This window comes from Sciurus carolinensis, chromosome 5, assembly GCF_902686445.1.
Source record: "Sciurus carolinensis chromosome 5, mSciCar1.2, whole genome shotgun sequence".
NCBI classification, from domain to species: domain Eukaryota; kingdom Metazoa; phylum Chordata; class Mammalia; order Rodentia; family Sciuridae; genus Sciurus; species Sciurus carolinensis.
Window position 1 is genome coordinate 152,403,581 of NC_062217.1, and position 19,233 is coordinate 152,422,813.

The following is a 19,233-nucleotide window of genomic DNA, read 5'->3' on the forward strand; positions in this document are numbered from 1 at the left end:
GTTTTAGCTCTTTCTTCCCTAATAAACGTATCCAGTGCTTTAAATTTCCCTCCAAGTACTGCTTTAATTGCATCCCCAAAACTTGGTAAGTTAGACTTCATTTTCATTTAAAATTTTTAAATTTTTCTTGAGACATTTTCTTTAACCTATCTGATATTTAGAATTGTGTGGTTTAATTTCCAAGTCTTTGGGGGAGTTTCTATTATTGACCTTTTTTTTTTTTAAAAACAGTACTAGGGATTGAACCCAGGGTCTTGCATTCTAGACAAGCATTCTACCACAGGTATATCCCAGTCCCTAATTAATTCTGCATTAATGTCATTCTGTTCTAAATCTAAATCTAAGTCTAAATCATACTTTGTATGATTTATTTTTCTTTCAAAGTCGTTAAGGTGGGTTTTGTGGCCCAGAATGTGACCTACCTAGATGAATGTTCCATATGAACTTTAGGTGAGTATGTATTCTGCTATTGTTGGACGAAGCATTCTATAGATGCCAATTATGTCCTGTAGATTAATGATGTGGTTCAGTTTCACTATGTCCCTACTGATTTTGATTTTCGACCTGCTAAATCCATGTCTCTGAAGAATGTCTTTTAAACTTTCTTGCAAGGCAAGTCTACTGGCAAGAAATTTCCTGAATTTTCATCTGTTTGAGAAAATATTTCTTCTTTACTTTTGAAGGATAGTTCACTGGATACAGACTTCCAAGTTAGTAGGTTTCTTTCTTTTTCTTTTTTTTTTTTTTCTCAATATTTAAAGTATTCTCTTGTTTGTTTGGTTTTGGAAGAGAAGTCCAATGTGATTCTTATCCTGGTTCCTCCGTGTGTGAGGTGCCTTTTTCCCCCCTCTGGCTTCTTCCAAGATTTTCTCTTTGTCTTTCCCACCTTGCACGGCTTGTATGGTTTTATTTTTTAGAACGTTGGTAAATCCTATAAAAACTGAAATATGTTTCTTGAGATCAGCAAGGTAAACAATGAGACACTGGGAAAGAAGTACATAGTTTCTTTCTTTCTTTTTTCCTGCAGGTCCTGGAGATTGAACCTAGGGCCTCAACATGCTCGTCAAGTGTTGTGGTACTGAGCTACATTCCCAGCACAGAAGTACACGGTTTCCAAATGTACAGGTTTCTTTTCTCCCCTAGACAAGCTGAATTCATGATGTGTGCATGAACAGTATTAAATCTTCATCCTCTGGTGTTGCTGCTATGTCACTCTGGAAGGAGATAAATGCTTGTCACTCTGGAAGGAGATAAATACTAACAGTTTACTGAGTATTAGCAATGACTATGTTGAAAGTCCTGGCTTGCAGACTGTGGGTGGTGAATGCAAGATGGAAGGCTTCTAAGATAAAATTATGGAGTCACAATATGATGACGTTATTCTGCCTGGGCAGAATAGATTTGATGATGGAAGTTCTTGGCTTCTCTACAGTACCTTCAAAGATACCTCTGCCTCTTATTTGCACATGAACTTCCTAAGTTACCCACTTAGATATGGATAGGAATTTAATCTGGAAACATCACATCTTTAAATCCTATTGTGCCATAATAAGATATTCCTCACCATGAAGTATTTGGTTCCAGGTGTGATAAAGTCAAATGCCAGGAATTTCCCATCACAAGCATCTAAGACTTTTTCTATGGTTGGCTTCTCACCAAAAGTGTAGATACAAACAGATCCCTGATGAAAGAAGAAAGAAACGTATTACAACCGTGGTGTGTGTAGTTCAACAAGTATTTATTAAACGCCTACAGTGAACAAAGCATTATGTAGGAACAGGTGATGGAAAATCACAGGAAGGACCTTGAAAAACTTAAACTCTAGATGCTCGATTTGTTTATTGATTGACTAATACATTTTCACTATTTAAAATAATAAATAAGAGTTCTCTGATTTCAGGCATTTGTTTTTTAAATTTATAAAACAACACTTTCTCTGATTTCAAAAAAAAATGTGTATTTATGTAGAAAAGCTGGAAAATGTGTATTTATGTAGAAAAGCTGGAAAACATGGAAAAAAACGAAAAGTTTTTAAGATGAACTAAATCCTAGCACAAGCTAAACATAACTGGGCAGGGGCAGGACATGGATTTAAAATTCAAGCCTTTGTAAAAATCCTGGAAGTGTGGCTGAGGTGGTTACTTTATGACATCATTCTTAGCTCTCAAATTCATTTCTCAAAAATAGGAAAATCTATCTGTAATGTAGGCATCTCTGTCAAGCAGCTATGATATAATGTGGTCACTTTATCAGTCACAAGAAATCTGGTTTCAGCTGATTGAAGTTTACTTGAATTAAACATGAATATTTTTGTTCTTACTTAGCTAAAAAATACAACCCTGTAGAGTTCAAAATTTGGTAGGTATTTGCTCATTTTACCTTTCATTATTCTGTCAACAAATAGTGAGTGGATGCTGGGGCTATGTCAGAGGACAAGAGAGACAAAATTCCCTGCCCTCATGGGATTCAGACAATAAATCACATGTCTCTCCAAATCTTGCAAGTTAAATAGAGACAATCGTAAGAAGAGAAAAAGAAGAAGAAAGCAGGGAAGGAGGAGACTTCAAGACAAAATAAGGGAGTAAAAATGTAAAACCAAGTATCTAAGAAAGGCTTTAGTGACAAGGTGATGTCAAAGAAAAGATTTGAAGGAAATGAGGAAAGGATCCTGTGGGAAGAGATTTCCAGACAAAGGGAATAGCCAGTACAAAGACTCTGGGGAGGAGGTCAGGGTGCTCAAAGAAGCAATCTGAGGTCCCGGGTGGCCGGAGCAGGGTGACAGAGACAAGAGTAGTGGGAGATAAGGCCAGGGCTGGGGTGTGGAGTCCATGCCAGGAAAGGCCTTTTTTTAAAAAAAGAAAACATTTTTTAAAAAATTGTCAATGGACCTTTAAATTTTATTTTATATGGTGCTGAGGAAGGAACCCAGGGCCTCACACGTGCCAGGCAAGTGCTCTGCCACTGAGCCACAACCCCAGCCCAGGAAAGACTTTGCTCACGTTGGCTGCTGTGTTGGGAATGTTATTTATTCTATTGTGTACTGAGAGAAGTATATTAAAATGTGCCATTAATATCATGCCTTTGTTTTTTCTTGTCATTCTATTATGTTTTGTTTTATATATTTGAGGCCGTAATTAGGAATGTATGTATTTTAAATGTTTATATATTCCTGGTGAATCTAATTTTTTATAATTTCAAAACAAAGTCGTTTATCTTGGAAAATGGTTTTTATATGGTTTAATATCTAATATTAATATATCCAGGTTATAGTTGCTAACCCCTGAACCACAGTGAAGACATTCCATGATTTCTTACTTACATTATTAACATAGAGAAGTCAGTTATTAGTCTAACTGGAATTCCTTTGAAGAAATCTGTCTTTTCTCTTGGACTAATTAGAAAAGTTTTCTTTGTCTTGTTTTTCAACAGTTTCACTTGGGAAAGTCTAAATGTGAGTGTGGTTTTATGGATCTTGCTTGGGATTTACTGGTCCTCTGTAATCTGTAAATTCATTACTCATCAGTTCTGGAAATTTTCAAGTCAATATCTCTTTAAGTGTTGTCCCTGCCTCAGTCTCTCTTCTGTCTGGATGCCAATCAAATATATGTTAGATCTTTTCACTGTATTATTCATGTCTCTTATTCCATCTTCTACATTTCCTTCCCTTTTGTTTCTGTAGGGTACATTCTAAAGAACTTCTGATTTCTTTTACAGTTCATTAATTCTCTTTTTAACCACTTCCAAACTTTCATTACTTATAATCTTTGCTTCATTAGTGTATTTTTCTGTTTTAGAAACTTTATTTGGGTCTTTTTCTCTGCTGTTATGATACTTTAAAAATAGTCTTCTCTTCTCCATAGATACTGTAAGTTTATAATTTATTTTTTAAAACATCTGTTTTGACTTCTGGTAATTACCAGAAACTGAAGTCTTTCCGTACTTAATTTTAAGTTTATTAAACTTTATTTGTAATGTATCTAAAATTTTTGCTTAGCAATATAAATGGATATTAATCCTGACCTTTGAGGGTCATCCTGTTAATTAGGAGTTCTCCTGACAGTATAATTCAGTCATCTATTTTTACTCTGCATTGATTCAGCTCCCTTCCTCTCTTAGAGAACTCATGTTTTCCTTAGAGAACAACCCACATCCCCAATCTCAGACCAAATTTTCGTGGGTTGATTCTACCTGGGGCCCAGGGCTAGATATGAGACTTAGGTCTGGCCAATCAGAGCTCAGATTCCCCTGATAATAGTGACTGATCCAGGGGTAGACAGGAGACTTCCAGGGCATTTTTTCCCCAGCTGGTAACATTCTACCAAAGTCAGCACAAGGGCAGAAATACAAATTGGGAACTCAGGAGACTCAATACCACAAGGGAAGAGTCTGCATAGCAATGAAAACTGCAGAGGGAAAAGAGTTAAGACATTCAGGAAACAAGACCCAATGGGAGTCCCTGGATTCAGATCCACTTTTTGCTCTTTCAGTTATGTGAACAAAAATGAATATTTCTACTTAGAATGGAACCACCATTTGACCGAGTTATTCCACTCCTTGGTTTATACCCAAAGAACTTAAAATCAGCATACTCTAGTGATGTAGCCACATCAATTTTTATAGCAGTTCAATTCACAATAGCTGAACTTTGGAACCAACCTAGGTGTTCTTCAACAGATGAATGGATAAAGAAAATGTGGTATGTATACACAATGGAATATTACTCAGTCATAAAGAAGAATAAAATTATGGCATTTGCTGGTAAGTGGATGAGAGTGGAGACTATCATGCTAAGTGAAATAAGGTAATCCCCCCAAAACAAAGACTGAATGTTTTCCCTGATATGCAGATGCTAACACACAATAAGTGGGGGGAGAGGGAAGAACAGAATTCATTGGATTAAACAAAGGGGAATGAAGGGAAGCGAAGGGAGATGGGAATAGGAAAGACAGTAGAATAAATCAGACATAACTTTCCTATGTTCATATATGAATACACGACCAGTGAAACTCCACATCATGTACAACAGCAAGAATGGGATTGTAATTAGAATAAGTTATATATATATATATATATATATGTATATATAATATGACATGTATATATAATATGTCAAAATACACTCTACTGTCATGTATACCTGAAAATAACAAACTTTTAAAAAAAGAAAAAAAAGAACATTTCTTTTTCATTTGGGCCTTTTAAATTGGTCTTATTTCATTTGCAACTGTAAGAGTCCCGACTAGTAGAGCACACTCTCACTCTTTTATTCCTGTCTTGCAACGATGACAATAATATTATCTGAAAATTGTATATCAAGAAATTGCCATCTAACATACCTTTTCTGTTAGAATCAGCAACATTTTGTAACTGGGAGAAAACGTCAATTGCTCTACAGGCCCTTCAGTCTCAAGAAAATTCTCCACTTTGTAACTTGAATCTTTAATAATGAAAGAGTACACAGAGCCTTCCTACAGACCAAACACAATGAGATAAATTCAGAAAGTCAGTCTCGCTCAATGCATAGGACACTTTCTTCATCAGACAAAGCTTGTGGGTTACCCTCAACCGTTTGGGGTGGTCATCTGTGTTTACATTATCTGGAACACGCTGTTCTTTCATCTTTATTTAGGCAACTTTTAACCAGGTTCCTTGATCTGGATTTAATTTTATTTCTGTTGTGATACATTTTTCAGTTGCCGAAATTTTTGCTGATCACTCCTTTTATAAATTTTAAAATTTTTATTTAGTTGATAAACTATATATTCATGGGGTACCATGTGTTTTAATATGTACATTGCATAATGATCAAATCAGAATATTTTTCCTTTCCATATGGTTAAGAACACAAACTCCTTTAGTTATTTTGAAATGTACATTAACTACAGTCATCTTGTTACAAGACAGAGCTGCAGAACTCACTTCCAACTTCGCACTTTTCCCCACCCCATCCCCACTTCTTCAACCAGATTCAGGTACCTGGTAATCACCACCCTACTTGTCAGAATTTGACTTTGGTAGATAACCATACAAATGAGATCAGACGGCACTTGCTCTCTGTGCAGGTCCTCTAGACTCACCCCATTCACTTTGTTAAGGCCCAGTAGGATTCACTGTGTTCATACACTACTCCACTCCAATCATCCCTTGGACAGAGGCTGCTTCCATGTCTTGCCAATTTGTGAATAATATTGCAACATAGGAGGGCAGATAACCCCTCAGCATACTGACTTCAATTTCTTTGGCTATATGCCCAGTAGTGGGGTTGCTGGAGCATATCAATCACTCCCTTATTGCATGTCTAGTGTCTATCTTCTCACCACGTTCCTCACTGTGTATGAGGTGGGACAGATGAGGCAGTTTGTTGGTGTGTGTGCAGCAGTTTCCTTATTCCAAAGGACACAACCCTAGGTGTATTTCTTTGGTCATTATTATGTGTGTTTCCTATCTCCATAAATGACCCAGGGATGGGAGGATGTGCCTTTTATTTCCTTCATATCCTCTTCTCCAGTTCCCCGCACAGTGCTGGAAAATAGCAGCTGTCCGGTAAAAATGAGTTGCTCGGTTGGCTGACTGTAAACAGGTTTGAGCTAATTTCACTGCTCTTAAGATCAATCTGAGTTCTTTTTACAATAGTGAAGAGGCTTTGGGAAAATGTGTCCCTCATTTCCTAAACTGGACCCTGGTATCACTAACAGTAGGTGTTTGTGGGATGGCTGGACACGGATGCTTGAGACTTGGGTGTCGGCGGGGGGGAGGGGGGGGGAATGCCAGGTTCCCCAAGCCCATTGCCCTTCTCCATCCCTCACCAGAGGAAAAGCCACCGTTGTTTCTGGAAAGTAAGCTGAAACAAACACAGAGGATGGCCTTGAAGAGGACAAAAGTCACAAAGGACACAAATGTAGACTAAATATAGGGAAGAGGAATGGGTAGTCCACTTGTCAGGTTGCGGGGGTGGATTACAAGCTAAGCTTAAGTGCATGAACTCCAGATGGCTTCTTGCAGGTGGATCTGCACCTGTCATCATGATGTCATTGCCCAGCTGCCCTCGGGGTCCTAGAGATGTGATGGACTAGGGACAGCTACAAGTAGACCTGAGATTTCAGTACAGGTCAGTCACAAACCTTAGCACTGATCACAATAGCATGGAGGCACATGATCTGGCCCTGTTAAATACTTACTGGGCTGTGTTGGTGTTGGGGGTTTTTCTTTGTTTGTCATTGCTTTGTTTTGGTTTGGCTTGAATTTCTGTGGGTTTGGGGCAGTGTTTGTTTGTTGCAGTACTGGGGACCTAACACATGACCTCACACATGCCAGCCAAGTGCCCTATCACTGAGCTACATTTTTATTTTACTTTGAGACCGGGACTCACTAAATTGCCCAGACTGGCCTCTAGCTTACGATCCTCCTGCCTCCAGCTGTATGTTTAATGAATGAGAAGATAGACAGACTGTGGAGTCTGAAATCCCTGTGTTCAAGCCTTGGTCCTCCGCTTATTTTCTGGTGAGTTACTTTCTCTGAGAGTCTTGGTTCCCTCATCTGATTGAGGACGTCAACAGCGTATACCTGATAAGGTAGTTGTGTGGACCAATAAGGAAATACAAGTGAAGCGCTCAGCCTTGTGCCTGACACAAAGTGAGCACCAGCAAGGGGAGAATATTGATCCTAACCATAACCTCAACAGTGACAGTGATCCTTGCAAGCAAGTGGTCATGCCCAAAGTCTAAGCTGCAAATGTTCCAGATCCATATCTGATACCTAATACACTATTGCAGAAACGGGCATCAAACTGGGCTACACACATTAGGTATTTTTGCCCTGGGAGAAGGGCAGTGAATTCTTTAACTGATTTTGGAGTAAGATAGCTCTATGGCACTTCAATACACTGTTCTTTCTACTTTGAGATATAACTAAAATTCTTCATAATAAAAATTTGTAATAGCATACAAAAGGGGAATAATATTAATTAATAATCTGGCAGAACTTGACATCCCCAAATATGGCTCTTAATAGTAAATGGCAGCAAAGGGAAATTGTGTTTTTTCTTGAAAGCAATTGATTTTGAAAAGTAAAATACATTACAATTCCAGAAGCGAACAGGCCGTCCTTCTGATACACCAAGGTGACTGGGCTGATATGATGAGGTTCATCTTTTGGAAACAAAAAACAAGGTAAAGTAGATGACACCCAGTTAAAAGTGCAATGTAACAGTAATTAACAAAAGCTGCTCAGTGACAATCACTGATTAAATCAAACAAGGGGTTTTGAATGTCTTTATCCTCAGATCTGTGTAATCCGTGTTATAGAATTATATAGTAAATACATTTTATTTCTTAGGAAAGCACTGTCAGGGTTGAACAGGCTGAGGGAAAAAAACCAAACAAGCCCAAACTACATTATTATGGAGATGGATACTTAAGATTTGTGCATTTTAGTGTATGTAAATTTTTGTCAATAAATAAAGCACAGTGGGTGAAAAGAAAGGAAAAAGGAAAAAATGTTCCATAAGAACATTTGCTACTAACAAAATATTGTCCTTGTTACTAATAAAATATTATCATTTTAGGAGAGCAAAAACGCATTACCTTTTCAGGTAGACAAACTATGAGAACTACAAAAATCAAAGGTTCAAGTTGGCATCCATTCAATTATTTGTTTATTGTGTGCTATGGTCTGCCATTTTGCCAGAGGCTAAGACGCACACTGCCCTTTCCTTCAGGCTACTCACTGCCCAGCAGACTTTGCTTTCCAATTCAGCTGCCCCTGGAGTCCAGGTTCTTATGAATCCTGGCCTGGTCTGGGTGCTTGCTGGTTATGACCCACGTCTAGGATCCTCCTTGCCTGAACTGTGGCTAAATCAATATTCACAAGCACAATTTCAACTGAGGTTCATCCCCATTCTGGGTGTTTTGATGTCTCCCCACTGTCATTAACTATTCCTGCCTTGAGTGGACAAGAGAACTGAGTGGTGGCATGATGCCCCTTCATCCTGCACAACTCTTTTACAACATTCAATGCACCAGACAAACTGGATGCTTAATGTTTTTCAATCTTCCCATGTTTTCTTATCTATGGAGATAACCAGATCAAAAGTTCCACCTAGCCATAGCTCACTCTGTGAACAGTGCCTTCAAGATCCAGTTCAATGCAGCCTTCAGCACGGCTTTGCTTGGATGCTTTTCTCACCGGATCCCACGGCACTTGGATCCCATTCTCTCTTAATGATATAATTTAAATCTTTGTCTCCATGAGTATAATTATTTGTTCACTGCCCTTATCCTCTTCAATAAAACCTAAATTCCTTGAGGACGGAAATCACGAGATTCTTTGTCATCTCTATGACCTCTAAGACACCTTGCTCAGTGTCTTCCACATTGTAGAGGCTCAATAAACGTGTGTCCTACATTACTTGCAATAAACCATGAAAATGATAAAAAAAAAATAGGCAGGAAGAAAATAATGAATGATATAAGACTATTTACGATGAAATATTGTGTGAAATACATTGGAAGTCGGATAGAAGTTTGGAAATGAGAAACATTGTTTTGTGATTCATTTTAAAAACTCATATAGGTGCCGATTTACTCTGTGGAGATATCTGAGATTCCATTTTGGAGTCAAAGAATGAACCAAAGAATGAAGTTTCTCAATGACCTCAGAGAGTTGATGACTAATGGGAAAGACAGACATGCATGTGGGTCACTGTAATAGCACAGGATGAGGCACCAGGAAGGATTGAGGCCCGGAATCCCAGACAAGGGCACCTCATTGTGCCTGAAGGTTGGTGAGAAGCTAGGGAGGGCTCCGCACTGGAGGAAAGTTCCACCAAGTAGACAAAGAAGAGATTGGCATCCCAGACCAACAACAGCCAGTTTACAGAATTTGGAGAGAAGCTGAGAAATTTTAAAGGGTTCAGGAGGGAAGAGCTGATGCTTGAAAGGCAAAGCAGGAAGAGGCTGCCCTTTCAGGAGCCACTGGAATGGCCCTTTGGGTGCTGGAGCAGAGAACAGAACAAGGCTGGAGGGCGAAGGCGGAGGAAAGGAAGGGCGGTGGGAAGGCTGTACCTGTGAAGTCCGTTGGGATGGAAGAGGGAGTAGACGAGGGACATTGCGGCTGGGAGCAGGTGCTGGAGGGGTGGTATCTGAGTGGGGCACTGGGAGATTCAGAGAGGAAACACCGGGAGGGGATAGCTAGGAGGTATATCCGAAATGGAGGAAGGAAACACTGGCTGGATGAGAAAACTCATGCTGGGGAGGAGCGGGGATGATGCTAAGGGAGCAGCTAGGGTTAGAGTAAGGAGAGTTTCAAACTGAGGCAGCACAACCCTTGACATGTGCTGAAGATAGTTCTCCAAAATGGCAGCTGGGCAGGAATGGGCTGCCTGGTTGGGGTCAGATAGATAAAGTCAGTGACGTCAGTTCTGAGTTTGCTCCATAAATCAAGGTGTGAGATGATAAGAGCCATTGGAACAGAGACTGCCTCAGCCAGGCTTGGGGAACTTGCCCCTCATGGGGTCTACACCCAGCCCTCAGTGGGCAGATGCTGGCTCCTGTGACCCAGGCCCAACCGTGGCCTTAGCTGATGAGACCAGGAAAGGACACTAGATCTGAGGGAGAATACCAAGTTTCTCTGTGAAATTCTAACCAAGCAACACAAGGTAATTTTCATGATGGTGGTTGGAAGGAAAGGAGATGGTCACCATGGAGAAAGGTGTTGACAGGAGTTGGGGACAGGAAAGGGCATGATCAGCTGTCTAAGCAGACGGGGCATGTACATGGGTAAGGACGTGGGTCAGCAGCTAAGAACTTGGACTGAAGTCTTCTTGCCTGGATTCAGATATCAGCCGCATGATTAGTGTGAATTTGAGCACATTTCTTAACCTCATCTGTGCACGGACATAAAACACATCTTCTTACATTATTTGAGCTTTACATGAAACACACGTGCAAATAGGCAGCAGAATGCCAAGCACATCGCAGCCCTCCGCAGACAGTAGCTGGCTGAGAGGAGTGTCTGCAGGACTCTGGAAAGAGCGAGAGGATAAAGAGGAGACATGTCTAAGAAAGGGAAATGGGAACAGCATCTATCTTCAAGCGCACGCAAAGCTAAGAGCCAGGGCTGCTCTTCTGGGACCCCGTAGCAGAGCAGTTTCCTCACCCGATTGTGTTGTGTCTTCTATCTTTTGGAGCACGGTCACCTTCAAGGTTTCTCCATTAATCAATAAAAGATGACCCTCTTCGCAGCCAACATACAGGTCACTTGATGGAGTCCAGCAATGCATAGTGGGGTGAAGCAAAGGATACAAATCGTCTTTTGGCTTCAGGGAAAGAATAAAAACCTCGTGTTAAGGAGGGTAATCATGGATAAGAGCCAGAGAAACACCCAGGGAAATGATTGCCAAAAAAGAACCAACGACTATGCTCATACAATAAATCTCATAGGCCTTGCCGTTTACCAAGAGCTAAGTGAACTTCTTTCCCTCTCCATTTCTCTCTCCATTTTTAATTCACTAAGAAAAAAAAAAAAAAAAAAAAAAAAAAGAGTTCTTTCTGCTGACACATTTGAACCTCTGTCATTCTCATGGATTCTCATGAAAGTTTTGGGGAACATCTTCTAAACTGTTTCTTTGAGGACTTTTTTGTCCTTGGATCTAAGAAAGTCATTGTCTAGCTAAAATCACCATATGAGAGAAAGACTTTCATCTGCAGTCTGCTCTCCTGGTTCTACAGGAGGTGGTCCATGTGAGAGACTGGCTTGGAGCCTATGCTCCATGGGCTTTCATGGAGAATGGGAGGCCCTGTCTGATTCTGTGGCCCTTCTTACTGGACACAAGAGCCTAGGACCTTTCTAATTTGGTTCATGAGACATCCTGTGTGATTTGATTTCCTGGAAAGGGAAATACACAAAATCTATGGGTTGTACCTAGAAGAAAAGCTGACTTTGGGGACTGAAAACAAAGTGGACCAAAGTTCTAACCAAATGTTTTCTGGAAAGGAAGAAGGAGTGAATACTTTAGGCTTTGTGGACCACATAGGTCTGTGTCACGTATCTTCTTTTTTTCTTTCTCCTGACCTTTAAAAAATGCAATAAACAAATGAATATGTAGCAACAAATCCAATCAATATGTACAACTATAATGCACCAATAAAATATGTGGGAAAAAATGCAAAAACCCTTCTTAAGCTTGGGCCACAAAAGCAGGCCTGAGTTTGTTGATGCCTGTCTTAGGTGATAACACTTTAGTATTGTGCTCATCACAAAACAGTGGCAAGTGTGGCACTATCAAATTCACTATTTCTAGAAGATTCCTGAGGGATACAAATTTATAGCAAGATTGATATTTCAATAAATATTTACTGGGTACTGGTGATATACCAGGTATCGTGCCAGGTCCTGAGGAAAATCTCTGATTGATGGAACAAGCAGTGTGGACAGAACAGAATCAGAAGACACGGTAGGTGATGGTAGGGAGGTGTTCAAGGAGCACCACTGAGAAGGCAATGGGTTCTTCTTGGTGAGTGCAGAAGTCGGGGCAAGAGAAATCATCGTTCAAGATGGACCTTGAAATCTGTCTATGGCAGCAGGCAGACATGATAATTTTTTTGAAAGGATAGTGATTTTAATGATACGATTATACTATTTCATGCCCTCTTAGCCTTGGATAGTTAGAAGATAAATGCTTCAGTAACCATGTGGTCCCCAGTGAATTTTTTTAAAAAAGAGCCATCAAAAAGGATTCAATTGCTGCCAATCAATGACTTTTCTGTGGGATCTGACTGAGATTTGACTCAAAGGGGAAAAAGTTATGCACTGAGTCACCATCATTTAAAATTTTTTTGAGTTGGCTGGATGACATCTAACCTTTGATTATAAACCATGAAACAAAACTTATTTGGCAAGGCGATGACTCAAAATCCTTAAAACAACAACAACAAAACACCCACCACCTATGTGGTTCTCCCAATGCCAATGAATCTGTCCTATGAAGCAGAATGTGAGGATTAAAACTGAAATTGACTAATCTTCATATGTGAAACTAGTATTAGATGTGGCTTTTCTTTCTTTGAGATAAATCTGAACTTGTCGTCTTATGACTTTTCCATTAATAAGCCTATTTGTTGTCACTTAAAAATAAATGTAATAGTATATGGATTATGTGAGCAGACGTAATAATTTTCAATTCTGAAAGTTCCGAGAGTTTTAAAAGGAAAGCTATAAGTTGTGCTTAAAAATGTTGTCAATAACATAACCTCCTTTTTCAGACCTCATAAATCAAAAATTTTCATCACTTTAAGACTAAATATAAAAAGTTGGAGTCCAACTTAATACTGTGTTAGGAAATGTATTTTTCCAAAATATGTTTTGGAATACTTAAGTTATAAGAAAAAGATTTCTATTTAACGACTTCTGCAAAACAGAAAAAAAAAAAAATCTCTGGGGTTGGGGTGGGTAGATGGAAAAAGGAAACTGGATCCTTGACATTAAATTCATTATCTTGGATCAACTTTCTGCCTCAGATTTTCCCCACACTACAATTGGATACATTTCTAATGCCCTAAATAAGTTGTGTAATGTGACTCGGGCCTATTTCCAGGCCTGTAATGTGTACTTCTAGCATTAACGACGGGAAAGATAATGGGATTATTTAATTTTTGCAATCTTGTAGAAGTCCACAGTTTGACAGTTTTAAGATTCCTATATAGATCAGGTCATAATTGATTTCTGTGACTAGCACCCAGGTCACAAGAACTGACTTTCAAAGGAAGGAATGAAATCAAGACAGTTGAGATCTATTTTATTTGTGCTTTTGTTTGCTGCACAACCATTAATTAATGTTTGAGCCATTTTCCTCACTTATTTAGCTACAAAATGAAAAACTAAACTACTGGGAAAATTAATTCCTAACTCAAATGCAAGGTATATGGCCTTATTACTATTCTCTGTATGATTAAGAGACGTCAAACTGTAACATTAAATTGCTGCTTTCAAAAAAAAGTTTAAAATGTACTAAAATCCTAGGGGGAAAAAGATGTCTATTTATTATGAGCATTTTAAAAAACGGTAACTCCATATTTAAGTATTTAAAGGAGGTGTTCATAGCATTTTCCAAACAACAAGGACAATTGCCTGGATTTAAAATTTTTATATAGGATTCATCATGTTGATGCAAACTGTGAAAGATGAGGGCCCCTGCAGAAAGTCACTGCAGGAAAAGAGAACACAGTGGAGACAGTTGGAATTTGGGGGGTCCTAGGCACCAGATACTAAACACAACCTGTACACTTCGGAGGTTCATCTATTTATCTTTGCTTTGCTGCCTCCCAGTGGCCAAGTGTGGTGAATTTGTCAGTTCCCTAATTTTAAAAAGTCAATCGTTGTCATTCATTAGAGGAAACATGATTCTTTTTTCTTACTTGACAGAGAGGTTTTTCCAATGAACTAATTCTCACCCCGAGCTATTTTTAATATTTAGAGCTTAACTCTCTGCAGTGGTCAAAAATATTTGGAAACTTCCACCTCCTTTATCCTCTGCTTACAGTTTAAAATAAGCATCAGTATAATACAGAGGATCCCAACAGTGAAGCTCCTTACCTGCACCCCAAAGGTCTTGACCACTTTTGTCTGTGCCCTGTCTCCCTCTTGAGCATCACTGTGCACCTCATTTATCACTCTGTCCTCATTCATGTTTTCACCATACGGGACTTTTGTCAGTTCCTCAAACATGCCAAATCCTCTTCTGCCCCAGGGCCATTGCACATGCAGTTCCCTCCGCCTAATACACTAACTCTGCTTTCAACACAGTAGTGCCTCCTTGTGCTTCAAGTCTTGGTTTAAACGTCTTCCCAGAGGTCTGTCCCAACCATCATATGGGAATCCCTTCCTTGCCATCCCATCCCCACTTATCCTGTTACCATAATCATCCCATTTTGCAATGATTTCATGTCTGTCTTTGCTTTTGTGGTTGTTAGTGCCATCTCTCTGACAAGGACAGAAACCCCCTGAGGATTACGCCTGACTGGTCACCACGTGATCCCCATTGCCTACAACAGCGTGGCTACCTAGAAGGAGCTTGATGGAATGAGCAGGTGTGCTGGTGTGGACACTCTACCTCTGGAAACTTTTCTCCACTCTTTTCTCTGTTCCTCTCTCCTGGGTTTGCTTTCACTTCGGGGACCAAGCCTTCTCAGACTCCTCTTTCTCCTCCTGACTTCTGGCAGTTCCCTTCCACTCTGGCTTTTTCCTCTTCCCTCTGACTCTGCTTGTTCATCACACTCCCTCTTGGCTCTTTCACGGGCCGTCTGTGAAAACGACGCCCACATCTGTGTCTCCTGACCCTGGTCTACTGGCCACCTCCCACCCGCATCTCCACCTGGATGCCTTCCCTGACTCTCAACTTCTGTAAGTCCCTGCTCTGCCACCGTCCTCCCAGTCATCCAAACTAGAAACCCCAGAGTCTTTGTCTCTACGGCTAATCCGTTTTAAAACCCAGGAGGATCCTATCTATTCTCCCTGCCTCACGCCACGGTTGGGCAATCCAGGGAGGCCATCCCACTGATGGGCAAACAAGGTCATTACCCTGAACGTTTCTGCCTCTTCACCTACTAGCCCGGCGATGGCCGACAGTGGCAGCACGGGTCCGTAGATGGGATCCTTGGGTAACGAGTGGGGGAAAAGCACATCTGTCTCATTAACAGATGTGCCATCTTCTAGAGGCAGTTTTACCGACCTGTTCAAGAAAAGAGACATCAGAATGATCGATGAACAGAAACTGATCTTAATGATGCAACCACTGTTCATCAGCAGTGAGTGAGGTGGGAGTGTTTCGACATAAAAACACACAAGATAAAAGCCAAGAGGTATGTCAAGATATACAACATGTCATCAAAGGACAAGTGGTGCCAGTTATAAATTAAGCACATAGGGATTATCAAAATGCAGTGAAGTTAATAATCTAAAACAAAAATCGCAAATTTTAATGCTAATGAGGTCAGGTGGGTAAGTGTGTGACTTGGCAGGGGAGGAACTATAACCAATAGGAAAGTGTCCCTTGTGAAGGTGGCAGATACCACTCAGTTCCAGCCAAGAGGATGGTTGATATGTGTGAACTTTGGTTCCAAAATTTTAAGAGTATACCATAATCTGAATATTTATGAGAAATGTCTCAAATGTAAAATGTTGGCAACTAATACAAATAAAAAACCCTGTGGGTTAAAGTAAACATATGTGAAGGCTGTATTCAACTACCTTTGCAACCTCTCATACTAAAAATTCATTTTTAAATTGATCATATATCTACTTTTAATCCATAGTATGGTTATAAAGGTGAGTTTGAAGAATTCCTGGCCTCATGCACTAAATTTAAGACTTTCTTGAATATGTTTTATGAATGAAAAATTATTTTGAGAAATGACTGCATAAAGTACCTACAACTTAAATGTGAGGCTTTTGTGTTTTTGAATCCTGCTTGCTACCTGAATCAGGACAATCCTCACCTTATTTGCTTGTCAAAAAATCATACAAGTTAACATTCACAACTAGACTAGTATGTTCCAGGGATGCAAAGGAAGACAGGGGTGTGATAAACTACTGTCTGCCCTAACAAAAATCCAACAGAGACGTTAAAACTTGTTAAAACTTGCTGTGTGTCTACTCTGCCTAGAGATAGATTTGGCTTAAGACAAGTAGAATAGAGAGCAGAAAGAAGGACCTTGCTTAGAGCTCTCTAGCTTGAAAACTTTTTTGTTGTTGTTGTTGCTTCTGGATTTACATTTCACTTAAGGCAATTTTTCAAACATTACAATTTCAAGGTTACGTCTGTCAAACATGATGGTCTTTGACTTCATGGAGTAGGATGAAAGTGGTCAGTTCAGTGGCACTTTTGAGTGTTTGACCTTTTTGATGACAGTGGCATTCATTATCATCAACTATTGCCATGGTCAACAATTTGTTCCAGAATTTCTCTTGGATCCATTTCTTTTAAACATATAGTGACTCCACTATATGTAACCACTTCTGTGTGGGTAATGTGTAATCTGTATATTTCCTCTAACAGTTTCTTACTTCTGATGTTTTACTAGGGCATCATAAATGTCCTTTGTGTACAACTATAGTATTTCAAAATAAGAAGAAATTTTGCTAAATTAAACCATGTTGGAAAAAGCTCTCAGAGGACTCAATACTTAAAAGAAATTTGTTGGGAAATGAAAAAGAGAATCTTTTGAATTGCAAACAAATCACTCTAAGGTAACGATATATATTGAAAGATGTTATAACTTAAGCTCTGTGTGTGTATGTGTGTGGGTTTAAAGCCGCTTGATTTATCCATTTGACCCAGCCATATTTCATGAATGCAAACAAAGACCGCCACTTGGTGGTTGTGTAGTAACAATGTCTCCTACTTTGCTTTGATATAATGCTCCTGGTTACTTCTTTCGATGGTCCACACATTCACTGTACTTGGACTTGATAAGCAGAGCTGGCGCCAGTTCATGGGATTGAAAGACAGCTGGCTCACATCCAGACCAGGTTGTGATTTCTTGCACAAGATGACATTGGATTCCCAGTTCCTTAGAGGAAAATAACATTTGAGGAAAAGTTAGTTTAAATCATGGCTTCAGAATACATACCTAATTATTGTAACACATTTTATGTAAATTAGGACATAATTTATGATGTAATTTATATAACTAAACTATAATCATTATACTTACTTATAACATGTGTTATAATATTATGACATTGATATCAAATTAATAAGTATGCTCATCATTATATTGAATCCCTCTAAGAAACAAAATAACTAAACATATATTTAAAATGTCACAGTCTTATGTATGCTACACCGAACCAGTTTTATTCTCTTTATTCAATTTGCATTTAACTCATCCAAATCCAGAAAATGGAATATATCATTATATTGGCTGAAAAACAAAACTCACTAAGCACTGTGTATGAATACCCCATATGTTTTTGGGTGTACCATACTCATTAATGCCAATTGATCATTTAGTGAGATTTTAAAATCAAAATGGTAGCATTTTAAAACTGATTCATTCGCTTCCGCATTTGAGAGAATACCCTCAACTCCTAACATGAGCAAGTTCTTTGCTAGACAAATGGAAAAGAAAAAAAAAAAATCAGTGTGAGCTATACCCCCATGGAGCCAGCAGGGCTATGATCAGGAAACAGGAACGAGTAGCTACTGAACTTGTCTTTCAGCTCTGTCCTGCTCTCACGGCCTTTCAAGCCCACCACACCACCTACTCTCTTACTAGAATATTTGGTTCCCTTGACTTTGACTTTCTGCCTCAAATACTGGGCAGAACCTGTCAACCCTGGATGGATACAACCAAAGCCTGGACAGCTGTGGACACAGGAACAAATGGCACAGGGCTGTGCCAGTCAGTGATACCATGAACCTGTGATTACCACTCCCAATGCACCCTTGGTACAATCTTCATTCCTGCTGTTTCTCTGGTTGGTTCTCTTTCCCATACAAGCACTTGAAAACTCTCTTTCCTAAAGCCCCTAACTCCTCCACCTCCTTCTCAGTTTTAGTAAATGGTCTTGATTCCCACAAAGAAAATAAAGATCATTAGCTGAGAATGCCCCAATTCCTGCTGTCCAGTTCCACCACCTGTTAGGGTTGTATTTCCTCTCCTCTTCTCCCCTGTTAAAATGGAGGACATATCTTTCCTCCTACCAAAACCCAATTTCACCACCTGTGCTGAATCCTACAGGTCTTGCCTTCTTCATAACATTCGTTTATCCATGACTTCTGCTCTTCTGCATCTTCAGATTCTCCCTGCCCCCCAAATCCTTCCTATTAACACTTAGATACTCAGCTGTACCACCATTTAAAGAGGCTACTTTCAATTTCAGTCATCCATGTCTAACTTCTTAAATGATTGGTCCTAAACTCTGCTCCCTCAGCCCATCTCTCTCATATCCCCAGATGTCTGTATCCCCACCCCAACCCCACTGCTCATTTCCTGGACACAACTCAAGATTCACAGATGTCTACCTTCATCCCAAATCCTTCAGGCACATCTTTGTCCAACTCTGCCTCTGTAGAATTTGACACTGCTCACAACAACCTTCTGGATTCTCTGTCACTTTCCTCTTATGGGGGACTTCATATCCTCTCAGTATCAACTGTGTCTGGCACCTTGATGACCTCTCTGGTTTGGCTGAACTGACTCAGTTGTTGTCCAAGTCTGTGGACAATTCTGCTTT

At 39.6% G+C, this 19,233-nt stretch overlaps 1 protein-coding gene across 4 annotated transcripts in view; it reads right to left on the reverse strand.

The window, feature by feature from the left end:
* Positions 1–19,233, reverse strand: part of Cfap43 (cilia and flagella associated protein 43) — an 88,063-nt gene that overhangs the window by 56,582 nt on the left and 12,248 nt on the right. For all 4 annotated transcript variants that reach the window (XR_007108885.1, XR_007108886.1, XM_047554495.1 and 1 more), the window contains exons 4-9: positions 17,397–17,564; positions 15,574–15,724; positions 11,155–11,314; positions 8,080–8,147; positions 5,337–5,468; positions 1,565–1,681 (exon numbers count right to left, since the gene is read on the reverse strand). Coding sequence is in view for 2 of the 4 variants with exons in the window: in XM_047554495.1 (XP_047410451.1) it covers positions 1,565–1,681; positions 5,337–5,468; positions 8,080–8,147; positions 11,155–11,314; positions 15,574–15,724; positions 17,397–17,564 (796 nt within the window). In the remaining 2 variants the exon portion in view is untranslated. The remainder of the gene's footprint in view (positions 1–1,564; positions 1,682–5,336; positions 5,469–8,079; positions 8,148–11,154; positions 11,315–15,573; positions 15,725–17,396; positions 17,565–19,233) is intronic.